Source organism: Neocloeon triangulifer, unplaced genomic scaffold (genome assembly GCF_031216515.1).
Source record: "Neocloeon triangulifer isolate White Clay Creek 2 clone unplaced genomic scaffold, ASM3121651v1 ptg000009l, whole genome shotgun sequence".
Classification (NCBI taxonomy): Eukaryota; Metazoa; Arthropoda; class Insecta; order Ephemeroptera; family Baetidae; genus Neocloeon; species Neocloeon triangulifer.
In genome coordinates this window covers 3,658,424-3,671,537 of record NW_026775551.1, presented here as the reverse complement: position 1 = coordinate 3,671,537, position 13,114 = coordinate 3,658,424, and the positions used below count along the sequence as shown (strand labels likewise).

Here is a 13,114-nt window from a genome sequence, read left to right as displayed (position 1 = left end):
ATCTAGAATTCATTTTCTGAAGAAGTCTGAAAATGAGAAGTTATGCAATCCGCTTGTCGCTAGCACCCTGCACACCTCTCTCTCCCCTGCACAAAAAGATTCTCATGGCGTGCAGCTGCAAGACGGCGCAGTTTGTCGAAATATACGAAATGCTTCAGCAGTTTAATAACACAGGGGGCGTAGCTCAGATGGTAGAGCGCTCGCTTAGCATGCGAGAGGTACCGGGATCGATACCCGGCGCCTCCACAGTTTTATTAGATTTATAAATTTTAAATCATAAGATTTTCCTTATATGTTGATATATTGTCTGCACTAAGCTTAAACGATTAATTCGATTAATTATAATTTATTGAAGCTGCAGAAGTCATTTAAATTTTCTTTTCCCTTTTCATTTATGAGTTTATTTTTAAGAAAAGTTTATTTTCTTGACACAAAAAATAAGATTTACCTATCACAAAGAATTAGTGCAAAAATTAGAAAAAATGGGCCGAAAATTTGGACGAGGATTAAATTTTTTTAAATAATTGGTGGAACAGAACAGAAATTACTTTAGAAGCTCACGATCCTTGTCCTGCCATTCAAAAGATGAACTCAAGCTCGACTAATGAGATGAGAAATGTCAGGTGTGTTCGCGTTACCGCTTGGAATGCTTGTTGCCTGTTACTTTTATACCTGCTGCTCAAACATGCGCGCCTGGTGTTGGAGGAGTTGGAATTGGGAAAACCTCTGCGACAGGTGCACACTCACACCGGCACAAAAAACCCTTCCCTGCAATGCCTCAACATAAAAGCAGCGACTTTTGTGAGGGGACTGAATTTTCTGAATTAACTCGTCATTTTCATCATTTCTGCAAATTAGCATAGACTTTATTTCCTTCTCTATTTCTTAGACCTAAAATCTTCCTGTTCGATTGCATCGTTAACAATTTAACCGATTTTTCCGAGAATAATTTTTAACCGATCTCATCATTTGGCCGCGATCAAGGTTTTTAAATTAATAATCGTTTTGGCTGGCGAGGCCGAGTAAATAGAAATCAATTAAGTTTGTTCATTGTAATGTGACTGAAAATAAGGAAGAAGAATTCGCTGGATTTTTTGGGCTCGGATGGGAGGATGAACGGAAGAAAGATGAAATTATGACACGTGAAAGAATGCGTTACCTCCTGGTAAACGATGCGCTCCTCGTCCGACCGCGATGTTTGCGGAATAGCTCGCGAGCCTCAGATTCCCGCCGCGAGTTGCCAAGTCGCACGCACAACAATCTCTCAAATTCCTCTTTTTTATTTTTAAATGAAATAATAAATAATTTGCGACAAAATCATCTAAAATAAAGGGGAAAATATTTAATTTTATTTTCATCCCCGTTCCTGGTGTAATAAAAAATGTTCTCACTACAATTATTAAAAAAAAAGGTTATTTAATTAAAATTTCAATTTAAGAAGAAAATTCAGGTAAAATGAAATATAAATGTTGATGAGAAAATAATCAATTGGCACTATTGGCAGTTACTTCAAGATTTTAACGGATTTGATCATGTTTTGTGTTTTTCTTTTTAGGAAGTGTGAATCAATTAAAATCCTACATCCATTATTTTGCCAGCATCATCATGTTATGAAAATGGATGAAAACTAAAATTAATTAAATCATTATTTATTCTTCTCTGCTAACCCAAAAACTATTTAAAATTGGAAAAAAGAAGAATTGATTCGCAACTAGCAGGTGTCTGCTAAAACGCTACTATTCAATGTTAAAAAATCTGAAAATAAAATTCTCCCATTCATTATTGTAAGATTATAAATTTCAGAATTTAGGCTAAAAAGTAAATTTTATTTTATTTGCGGTTGAAGGCAGGTTGGTTGCCTACCATCCAGGCGCTGTTTCGCTCTCGCTCCGCTCCATTGTGCCTTGGGTGCTCATTCGATTGGCGCTCGATGCCCGCGTGGAGAGCGTGCGTGCCCTCGAGAAGTCGTCGAAAGTAGACTTTGCTGGTGCTCAAGTGCCAGGAGCGAATGGATCGAGAGGAGGTGCCGCGCGCCGTAATTACATGCACACACACAGATATGACGGAATGCCACGGCAGATCGAGTTGTGCGGGCGGCGTTATCGACCCAGCGGCGAGCGCGTGTGAAATCTGCCTTAAAACTAAATTAAAATATGGGCGGCAGATGACAGATGATGTTTTTCACTTTTTCATTGAAAAAAGTTGTTTTCAAACTTTGGACTGCGATCAAATTTTTATTGATATTATCACAATTATATTTATTATTTGTTGTGCAGCGGAAAGAGAGAAGAAAACGTAGAACAATCATGATTTGAAAATATATATAAATTCTATTATATAATTGGACAAAAAATATAGATGATGAAAAATGAAAATTTTTGTGGGCATGAAAAAAACAACTACCACACGTTCTTCGCGCTAAGCTTGTTTTAAAATCTTGTTCATGCGCATAACGCTTCAGAGGGGGAAACCAAACAAAACAGAAAACAGTTGAATATCGTGCTCGCTGCTTGTGAAAGCAATTCAATTCTCCCAAGGATCTTTTGATAAACAACTTTGTATTTTTTTAATTTGATTGTTTCGCTGCATCTGAATCCTTTTCCCGGATCACTTGATAAAATCTGTAAGGTGAGGAACAGATTCGGCACCGATTGAGCCAAAAGGAACCAGGGTAAGTGAGTTGAGAAATTCACAAACAACGCGTCGTTTTGCACTCGCCACATTTTTTGTGTTTAATAATCAGTGAATAACAATGTTTGTCTTGTATATATTTAGCAGATAATTAAATTTTAAATCATTTAACCTCGTTCGAGATAAAAAATTTGATTTTTAAGTTTTATTTATATACTTTAAATATATGAACTGAACATAAAAAATCATTCCATGTATGTAAATAAAAATTTCAGACGGTCAAGATGGGCACGTCGACAAGATCCGAGTCACCGTCCGAGAGGCAGCGCTCAGGCAAAGTGGAAAAATCTGCCAGCAGGAGGTCGGAGACGCATGGAGACAAGGACGAAGGACGTTCGGAGCGTCGCAGACGGCATTCTCGAAGTCCAGACCGCGCGCGGAAACACAGAATGTCAAGGTCTCCAAGACGCAGGTCAAGATCAAGGGACAGAAGGAACAGACGGAGAAGTCATTCAGAAGACAAGGAGAATCAAAAAGGTAAAATCATGTGTAGAATCATCTCTTTTATTATTATATATATGTATTTATTAGTTTTGCTCTTTACCAATTTGAAAATGATTTTTGCCTAAAATTTTTAACTTGACTCTAATTTGTCTTAGATAAGAAAACAGAGACACCTGTTGACCCCAAGGCAGCTGCAGAGGCGGCAAACAAAAAAGCTATGAAGGACCTGCTGACGTCCAGGACAGGTGGTGCTTACATCCCTCCTGCGAAGCTCCGGATGATGCAGGAGCAAATCACAGACAAGAGCAGCATTGCTTATCAGCGTCTGGCCTGGGAAGCACTCAAGAAGTCCATCACTGGTCTCGTCAACAAGGTCAATCTTGGCAACCTGGGGATAATTGTGCGAGAGCTTTTCAAGGAGAATGTTGTCCGAGGAAGGGGCTTGCTAACAAGGTGCATCATCCAGGCGCAAGTCTCGTCGCCAACTTTCACCCACATTTATGGTGCTCTTGTAGCTGTCATCAATAGCAAGGTTATTTTCTTGAAAATTAAAATCTTTAATGACTACAAATTGACTTTGCAACACAATTCTTAATTTCAATTTATGGGATATTTAAGATCTTTCAAGTTTTCAAATTAATATTTAAGATTATACTCTAATTTTAAAATTTTTTTGTACTTTCAGTTTCCCAAAATTGGAGAGCTTTTGCTGAAGCGACTTGTGATCCAATTTCGAAGGGGTTTTAGACGAAATGACAAAACCCTTTGCATCTCATCAGTAAAATTCATCGCCCATTTGGTCAACCAGTGTGTTGTAAGTAGACCTGTTAAAACTTTGTATATTTTTTTGTTGCAACATTTTTTCTTCATAGGCACATGAAATTTTGGCCCTGGAGATTTTGACGCTTCTAGTGGAAAATCCAACTGATGACTCTGTAGAAGTTGCCATCGCTTTTCTGAAGGAGTGTGGTGACAAACTCACTGAGGTTTCCTCCAAAGCACTGCACTCCATTTTCGAAATGCTTCGAAACATTCTGCACGAAGGAAAATTGGATAAAAGGGTCAATAATTTTAAAAAAGAAAAACCATCGAAGGAAAATAATTTCATTTCATTAAAAATAGGTGCAATACATGATTGAGGTCATGTTTCAAGTACGTAAAGACGGCTTCAAGGACAATAAAGCAGTAGAGGAAGGTTTAGATGTGGTCGAGGAGGAGGATCAGTTTACACATCTTATTACCCTCGATGAAGCGACTGATCCGCAGGATACTTTGAGTAAAATTTTAATTAGATTTTTTAATTTTAAATTTTTTTTTTTTTTTTAAATTTTAGATGTTTTCAAGTTTGACGCCGAGTACGAAGCCAATGAGGAAAAGTACGCCCAGCTGCGTAAAGAACTTCTTGACGAGTCTTCCGATGAAAGCGGAGCCAGTGGGGATGAAAGCGGTTCGGGAAGTGAGGATTCTGAAGGTAACTTTTCATCCTTGCATATACAATTTTATTTGAAATAAATTACATCATTTAAGGGGAGCAAACTCAAGAAGCACAGCAGACTATCATAGACAACACTGAGACTAATTTGGTTGCCCTTCGAAGGACCATCTATCTGACCATTACCTCCAGTCTTGATTTTGAGGAGTGTGCCCACAAGCTCATGAAGATGACGCTGAAACCTGGTCAGGAAAAAGAACTCTGTCACATGTTCCTCGACTGTTGTGCGCAACAAAGAACCTATGAAAAGTTTTATGGTCTTTTGGCGCAGGTCAGAAAATACTTTATTATGTTTACTAATTACATTTCTCACAAATAATTATTACTTCTTAGCGTTTCTGTCAAATCAACAAGATCTACATTGATCCCTTCCAGCAAATTTTCATGGACACTTACAGCACCGTTCATCGACTGGAGACAAAAATGTTACGAAACGTGGCCAAATTCTTTGCTCACCTTCTGTTTACGGATGCAATATCCTGGGAAGTGCTCAGTTGTGTTCGATTGACTGAAGAAGATACAAACAGCTCATCACGGATTTTCATCAAGATCCTCTTCCAAGAACTTTCGGAGTATATGGGCCTCAAGAAGTTAAACGAGCGCATCAAAGAACCGTGAGAGCCTGTTAATGATAGAAATTATTAATGCATATCAAAACATTTAAACTGTTTCAGACTTCTCCAACCTGCTTTTGAAGGACTTTTCCCGAGGGACGATCCACGAAATTCTCGATTTTCAATCAATTTCTTCACATCAATTGGTCTTGGTGGCCTAACGTAAGCCAAGTTTACATTTTATTTTGCTTTGAATAAACTTATAAATTATTCAGGGATGAACTTCGTGAGCATTTGAAAGCCATTCCGAAACCTGCGCCTGCACCGATAGAAGTAACATCGAGCAGTTCAAGCTCCAGCTCGTCAAGCAGCGATTCTTCAGATTCCTCTTCGTCAGGTAGTGTTTACTTGCAAATTGTGTTGTTTAGCATTTTTTGACATGATTAATTTTTTATGTTCTAGAAGATTCTGACTACACAGCTAGTCGGAAAAGTAAGGACAAGAAGAAAAAGTCTGAAAAGAGCCGCAAAGACAAAGATTTGACAGAAGATTCGAAGGGACGTCCTGAAGTGAGAGATGAAAAAAGAAGCAAAAAAGAAAGTAGAGGGCGCGAACGCAAAAACTCTGGTGAGGATGAGAGGAATGACAGGCGTCATTCTGGATTGAGAATGGACAGAGAGGATTTGAGGGTAAAGGACAGTCGTAGGAATGACGACAAAAGGAGGAGAGACAGAGACGACTTGAAGCAAAGGGAAAAGGACCAAGACCTCCCTAAGGACAAGAAGGAAAGGTCTCGAGATGAAATGTCCAAGCAGAAGCATCAGAAGAGCGTTGAGAGCAGTTCTGAGGAAGGTGAAATGAGAGATTTTCAACATAGCAAGCGCAGTCTGAAGAAGAGAAAAAGCAACTCAAAATCTAGTGATGAAGACCAAAAATCCCCAGATGTTAGAGGAAAGAAAAGGCGCGAAGAAAAGCCAAAAGAAAAGCAGCATCACAAGGAGACAAAAGAAGACAAGAAAAGGGGGAAAGAGAAGAGAAAACGAGAGAGTTTGAGTGAAGGGGAAGTCGAACAAAAGAGGCCAAGAGAGAACAGTGGAGATCAGCATAGACCTCATGCTCATGATCAACACAGAGAGGAGGAAAGAAACAAAAAGTCTGCTAGAGACAACAGCAAGTCCCGCAGAAATGAAGAGCATCTTAGCGAGGAACGTAGAAGCAGGAAAAACGTTGAGGAAGAAAGACCTAGGCCTGACACGGAACGTCGCAGGAGAGACGAGCCACAAGAAAGACAGCAAAGGTCTAGAGATGACAATGGGCGCAAACAAGACCGCCCGGATCCCAGGGAAAGTAGAAATGATCGAGACAACGACAGACGCAAACAGGACCACCAAGAATACAAGAGAAAAGAGAGAGTCGATGACAGACATCCGTATGGCCATCGTAGAGACTTGGAGGACCATTTGGATGACAAGGAACATGATAATAGACGGCCAAAGAGAGACGCTGCGCCTGTGGAAAAGCCTCGTCGTTATTATGGCGAGTCTCCCGAGCCAGAATTGAAAGGCAGGCGAGTTGCTGAAGAGTCCAAAAAGCGCAGGGACAATTCTTCCAGTGATGAGGAAGATGAAGATGAGCGCAGGCAGAAGCTCTTGAAAATGGTGGAGGAGTTGAAAAGGAAGGTGGACGAAAATAAAAGAAAGAACGCAGAGGACTCTTCGTCGTCGTCTTCATCTTCGTCATCATCTTCTTCGTCCTCGTCGTCCTCCTCGGACGAAGAAGAGAAGAAAAAGAAAAGCAAAAAGACTGCGCCCAAAAAGAAAAGCAAAAAGTCTTCATCCTCTTCTTCCTCCTCGAGCAGTGAGGACGAGAAGGTATCCAAGCCAAAGGAGAGAAAAGATGTTCCGAGAAAAGAAAGGGAGGAAAGGTTGGCTCAGCACCTGAAGGATGACAAAAATCGGCCCCGAGAAGGCAGGGACCGCCGAGATGATAGAGATGATCGTAGACGCCGTCGATAATTTTTAGGAATGAAAACTTAGCCTCTAACTTTTATGATTTTCTTGTGTACACTGAATAAAACTCGTCTCATAATGAAATTTTTGACAAATAATAATTTTTATAATTAAATCAACTTTTAATAATATATTAATATTCACTGAAACTTATAACCAGGATAATAATGATGTAAAACACTATGAACAAGTATCTCTCTTTATTCATTGCCACTTTTATGTGGAAGAAAAGCGGAGACGGGGAGGATAGAAAAAATATCAAGTTATGTTTCTGAAATTTTAATCCGAAATAAATGCGGAATGTTTTGATGAAATTGGAATAAAACCAAGTTTTTCCTGCTGCATCGCATTTCACCGCCGCACAGCAGGGGTCACATTTCGCGCTGCCCGCGATTGAGGTTTCCATCTTGGAGCTGCGAGAAAACAATCGGCGAGCGAAAAGCGCTGCTCCCCCCTCCCCCCACCCTATTATCAACCACCCGTCAGCCCAGCAGCAGCAGCAGTGCAACTCTGAAATTGCGGCCTTGGTATTTCGCCGATTGATGCGCATTTGGCTGCCTTCGTCGGGCCGAATCGTGGGACTGAAGACCGTCGGCTGCGGAGGGAATCAGAGCCTGTGGCCGGGCGGGACTTTTCGAGGCGTCGCTCGTCCGATTGTGTGATGTGTTGGCTGTCACGGTGAGGGGCGGTGCACTCACTCACTCTCTCGCAGCAAACTCTGCTTCACTTGTTCATCGAATTTGCGTAATCACACCCCGTCTAGGTGCGTATGTATGTATTTATTTATCCACCCGCACATAATAATTGATTGCGCCAGTGCTCTCGAGTTCATCGTCCCGCTTCCGTCCGAATCGCGTTGCCCTGACCGGACGCGCGCGGGCACCAATTAAAGCCCCACGGTCATAAGCCAGTGACTCATTACAATTTTTTTCCAATTCTTCAGCCAATTCTTCCCCTCGCCTTGTCCGTGATTGTTTACGTAACTCGGCAAGGTGCTCGAAACGCAGGTGTGCACTAATTGGATTGTGCGTTTCATAATATTATGTATCAAATTGATTTTTTTTTTAATTTTTACAGATTCGTTGGTTGTGCAGTGCACTCTGTAGATGTTTTCGAGTGATTACATTTACAACCATTTTCCTTCCAGGAAAAACTCACAAAAAGTTTTTTCCTCAAAACTTGTTAACAAACTCAAGAGGGTGAAAAGGGTTGCAGCATTATCATTAAAAAAGCTTGATTTAGAAAGTTTAAAAAATGCCTTGGCCAAATATTAGCTGACAAAGGCTTCCTTGCTGGTTTGTCTAAAAAAGTCTGACGTGCAATCCTCTTCTAATCTCCTCCATTTTATTTTTGTTGATCAAAATAGATGATATGTCTTGAATTTAAGAAAGAAAAAATCAATAAAATTTTCAAGAAAATCCTTCAGAGAAACATTGAAATGTTCTTACATGCATGTCTACAAACAGTGTTTAAAAAAACATTTAGTATGTAAATTAAAGGTATTGACGGTTTATATAAGTATTTTTTTACAAGGAAAAGTTAAGTGGCACTTTATATCAATACAACGTGAATAATTTAATTTTAAAAATATTTTACTAATGATTGCCAAAAAAGTGCTGAAATAATACTGATTTTAAAATACTTTGGAAGTTTGTTTAGAAAAATTTGATTTGTTATCCACAAACCTACACATCATGCATTAGAAACTGCAAGAAACTGCAAAAACAAAACAAATTTGTTAATTTCTTCGCCGCTTTTACTTTTTTATCTTTGGCCTTTTCTCATCGCTTCACCGGTCGTTGCTTGTCCGTCCGTCAAGTGAAACTCCTCTTTACTTTTATATTTATTTCCAGTAGTACTAAAAGTTAAGGCCAACATTCACTTACCTCCTCGCAGTTAGCTGCCTTTTTTTGTCACCAGTTTAAAAAATTTGGTGGAATTATTTCCACTTGGCTTGTACCGGTTCTTTGCTTTAGTCACGTGCGACAATTGTGATTTTAGTTTATTTTGCAGCTGACAATTTATTTATTTTTCGAGGGCACTGCAATGAGAATGACGACTCTTGCCGTCTTATCAGCAGAGAAGCGTCATTTTTTCGAGCATGACGGTTTCAACTAAATTTTCTGCTCGTCAGTTCAAGGCCAATTTTAATTATATAATATACATTTTATGCTTTCATTATTATCAATTATTATTGTGCAAAAAAGTGCAAAAGAAACATAATTTTATGATGGAAGAATTAGTATTATTTTCAAATTTGTTTCTTCAAAACAATATTTTTATCATTTCAACTTTGTAAATTATTTCAATTTTTCCAAAAACTAAACAACAATTTTGTGGGAAAAAATTGATAAAAAATCCACATTTCATTGATGTGTCACTTGCATCGTCTGTGCGCTTTTCGCACTAATTAACTCGCGGCAGATGGCGAACGACTCTCGAGCACTCGCGCGATTCGGATTTTGCATGACATGTTAGAACAACAAGGAGCGAATATTAATGTGCGCTGTGGTTGCAGGAAGTGATGGCTTCACGCAGCTCGGCGCAGAGGCCCAACGGAGCCACCCAGGGCAAAATCTGCCAGTTCAAATTGGTGCTGCTCGGCGAGTCGGCCGTTGGCAAGTCGAGTTTGGTGCTGCGGTTCGTCAAAGGACAGTTCCACGAATACCAAGAGAGTACAATAGGAGGTAAATTTTACAATCAACAACTCATGTCATTCCTCATTTTTAAATTTAAAAATTTTTGTCAGATTTTTTGCATTCCAATTTTAATGAAAAATTATGTTTTTACTGTTCCCTGTACGATTATTAGAAAAATCTATCAGTTTTATGGCGTTTTAATTTCGGCTTTTACTCTGTGGGTTTTTCTGAGTCTGGCAATAGACGATTAAAAAAAACATGAAGGGAAAAGCCTAATTTAAATGAAAGCACCATCGACCCTGGAATTTCTCTACAATTTTTTTATGCTTCATTTTGTTCTCACTTTTTGCCAGAAGAAATTTTGAAGTTGTTTTTAGAATTACGCCCATTCAAAATTAGCAAGTTTAAAAAACATGTTGAATTGTTCAAATTCTTTATTTTTCTTTAGTATTAATTTATTATTTTCCTTTTTTTATTGCTACCAACCCTGATAATATCCTTCATCGTAAGATCCTACAGAGATTAGTATCCCACTGGAGTGAGTTTCACAATCTTCAGCGTTGCACCAGAAAAGAACAATGTTGAGATATTGTGTTTTTCTGTTGTAATGCTTGTCATGTCGGACAAAGTGGAAATGGTGCATTGTTTATTTCCAAATTGGTTCTTCTTATCAGATTTGTATTTTAAATTTCTTATTTGTTGCTTTTTCCTTAAATTCACCTGATAATATTTTTTTAATCTAACCAAAAAGGAAATCCCTAACCTCCCCAAGCCCAGTCAAATCATTATGAAAGTCAACTTAAAAAATTATCTTATCAAACTAATCATACACACAAAATTTAAGATTGCCTACAGTATCAAAACCAATTAAAAGTTTCAACGACGATTTTGATGGTTTTTATAATAATATTAATAATCGAAATGTCAATAATTATTTACTTACCATTAAAATTATTAAATCATTATTGAGATACTTAACATGAAAGAAAATAATCATTAAGAATTTCTCAATGATTTTTTGTAGTAGAATTTCACAATCGAGGGTTGATTCATGATGATTTGAATTTACAGTCAGCTTTTCCCTGAATGGTTTTGTGAGTTGTTAATTTTTAAGTAAACCAATATCCTGCTCTACATTTTTTAGCTGCCGCCCGCAGCCGAATCATGTAGAGCAAGACATTGTTTTCCTTAAACAATTAACAACTCACAAAACCCATCGAGGAAAAGCCGATTTTAAATTCAAAACCATCATCATTCTCTGCTAGATTCATCAACTATTTTAAAATTATTTTTCCTATCATTGCCTAATAATGAATTGAAATGAATTTGTTTCAGCCGCTTTTTTAACGCAAACTGTATGCCTTGACGACACGACGGTCAAGTTTGAAATCTGGGACACGGCCGGCCAGGAAAGGTACCACAGCCTGGCGCCGATGTACTACCGTGGCGCGCAGGCGGCCATCGTTGTCTACGACATAACCAACCAGGACACCTTTGGCCGCGCCAAGAACTGGGTCAAGGAGCTGCAGAAGCAGGCGTCGCCCTCAATTGTGATCGCTCTAGCCGGAAACAAGGCTGACTTAGCCAGTAAGAGAATGGTGGACCTCGAGGAGGCGCAGGCGTACGCCGACGAGCACGGCCTCCTCTTCATGGAAACCTCGGCCAAGACGGCCATGAATGTCAACGATATCTTCTTAGCAATTGGTATTTATTTCACTTGATTGGAATTGTTTGTGATTCAAATACTTTCTTTCTACTGAAAACAGCCCAGAAACTTCCCAAGACCGACCAAGCAGCGAGTGGATCTGATGCAGCAAAAGGACGTAGGCTTGTTGAGGGTGCGGATTCTGCGCAAAGAGGGCCCAGCAGCTGTTGCAAATGATGTGGATCTCTGTCGTGGTCCAATCTTGCCTGCCTCCTCTCATGTAAGCTAAAGAAAGTGCATTTCGAGTTTTATATTTTATCAAAATACTTGCAAAATGTTTATTGATTCCTATATTTTTTCATTAAACAGTTGTATTATTGGAGTCGTAGCCGAGGAGGAGGAGAGGCACGCGTCACTGTCACAGTCATCTTCCAATCACTGTAGCACTTTTTCTCTCATCAACACTGCTTGAGGAAAAACTGGGCTCAACACTTGAAGGGCATTCGATTAGCCTTGCGTTAACATTCCTTCTGCTGACACTTGTTGTCTTGTTTGTTCAATTAATTTTGTCACGTTACATTTGGACCCAAAAAATTGCATTGAAGGGCAGCTGCTACATGTGTTAGACAAAATTCCTGCAGTTAGACCAGAGCCCAAATTCTCCTAGTCTTTTTTTTTAATTTTGTTCTAATTACTGATCATTCGTTAATGTTTTGTACTTGCTAAATTTTAAAAGAATTAAAAGAAAACATCATCTGGCTGCCGTCACTCCACCTCTCCTTTTCCCGTGCTCACTTTTCTAAGCTGTATAAAGGCAAGATTCTCTAGCACTGTAATCCCCCTGGATATCCATCATCATAATTATATTGTTTGTGTTATGGAAAAATATATTACTCTGAAAATTTTTGATTGTCAGTGTGCATCGTCTCGAATTCAACTGCTTGGACACTAATAACATTTCTTATTGTCACTTCAGTACATGGATATTATTTTGTACATTTAATGTTGAGGTTCAAATGTAAAGTTTTAAAAGAGATCACATTGAATAAATGATCGCAGGGATTTTCAGCAAAATCCTTGATTCTTAGCAAATATCTGAAGTGCAATACAGCTCCATATAAGCTTTGTAACATTCTCGGCTAGATACAAAACATTCTGGATAATTATTATACTGCTGCATTCACTCAAGCTTTTCCCTAATTTTGCAGGGAAACAGTAGCTGTATTGTTCCAAGGAAAAATGTTGGTCTTATTTATATTTTCAAAGGAAATCCTAGTTATTTTGAATTATGCCCAAAAATTATCAAGAGTTTAAAATGAAATATTAAATTTCTATTATGTTTTCATGCTTATTTATGTACTTTTAAGGTATTTTAAGCACACTGGCTATCAGCAGATTAAAAAATAAAAGAAGTATGTGAAATTGATTGATAATTGAATGCCTGTTTCTGTTGTACAGGAAAAAATAAAATTATACTTATAAAATTTTGCAGTTTGAGTTGAAAATTCCTTTTAAATTGAAATCAGCATTCTAGTGGAAAAATTGTTCAATAAATAAATAAAAAGGAAAAAGAAATAAATATGTTGCCGCCAAAAAGGGCAAAACTTTTGAAGGCGCGCCTCGCTGGAAACTTGGCAACA

At 38.5% G+C, this 13,114-nt stretch overlaps 2 protein-coding genes and 1 non-coding gene across 7 annotated transcripts; all 3 read left to right on the top strand.

Moving 5' to 3' along the window:
* Positions 1 to 173: 173 nt before the first annotated feature.
* Trnaa-agc (transfer RNA alanine (anticodon AGC)) lies at positions 174 to 246 on the top strand. The gene has a single exon. It is a non-coding gene; the product is annotated as a tRNA-Ala (tRNA).
* Positions 247 to 2,487: 2,241 nt separating this feature from the next.
* LOC132195294 (pre-mRNA-splicing factor CWC22 homolog) lies at positions 2,488 to 7,295 on the top strand. Of its 4 annotated transcripts, none has more exons than XM_059617199.1 (12): positions 2,488 to 2,628; positions 2,907 to 3,168; positions 3,291 to 3,667; positions 3,821 to 3,949; positions 4,008 to 4,196; positions 4,258 to 4,411; positions 4,469 to 4,606; positions 4,663 to 4,898; positions 4,961 to 5,241; positions 5,302 to 5,403; positions 5,457 to 5,578; positions 5,644 to 7,295. In XM_059617199.1, exons 2-12 carry the CDS (start codon positions 2,916 to 2,918, stop codon positions 7,194 to 7,196), a joined length of 3,534 nt encoding a protein of 1,177 aa, XP_059473182.1. In that variant the 5' UTR covers positions 2,488 to 2,628; positions 2,907 to 2,915; the 3' UTR covers positions 7,197 to 7,295. The 4 variants fall into 4 exon arrangements, with proteins under 4 accessions (XP_059473182.1, XP_059473184.1, XP_059473183.1 ...); XM_059617201.1 differs by having other exon boundaries at positions 2,495 to 2,671; positions 5,647 to 7,295; XM_059617200.1 differs by having other exon boundaries at positions 2,495 to 2,675.
* A 354-nt stretch (positions 7,296 to 7,649) lies between these two features.
* Positions 7,650 to 12,765, top strand: LOC132195364 (ras-related protein Rab-5B). 2 transcript variants are annotated; one of them, XM_059617306.1, is made up of 5 exons: positions 7,650 to 7,953; positions 9,709 to 9,877; positions 11,165 to 11,533; positions 11,596 to 11,754; positions 11,844 to 12,765. In XM_059617306.1, the coding sequence occupies exons 2-4, from the start codon at positions 9,715 to 9,717 to the stop codon at positions 11,709 to 11,711; spliced, it is 648 nt and encodes a 215-aa protein (XP_059473289.1). In that variant the 5' UTR covers positions 7,650 to 7,953; positions 9,709 to 9,714; the 3' UTR covers positions 11,712 to 11,754; positions 11,844 to 12,765. The 2 variants fall into 2 exon arrangements, with proteins under 2 accessions (XP_059473289.1, XP_059473291.1); XM_059617308.1 differs by having other exon boundaries at positions 7,650 to 7,961.
* Positions 12,766 to 13,114: the final 349 nt, after the last annotated feature.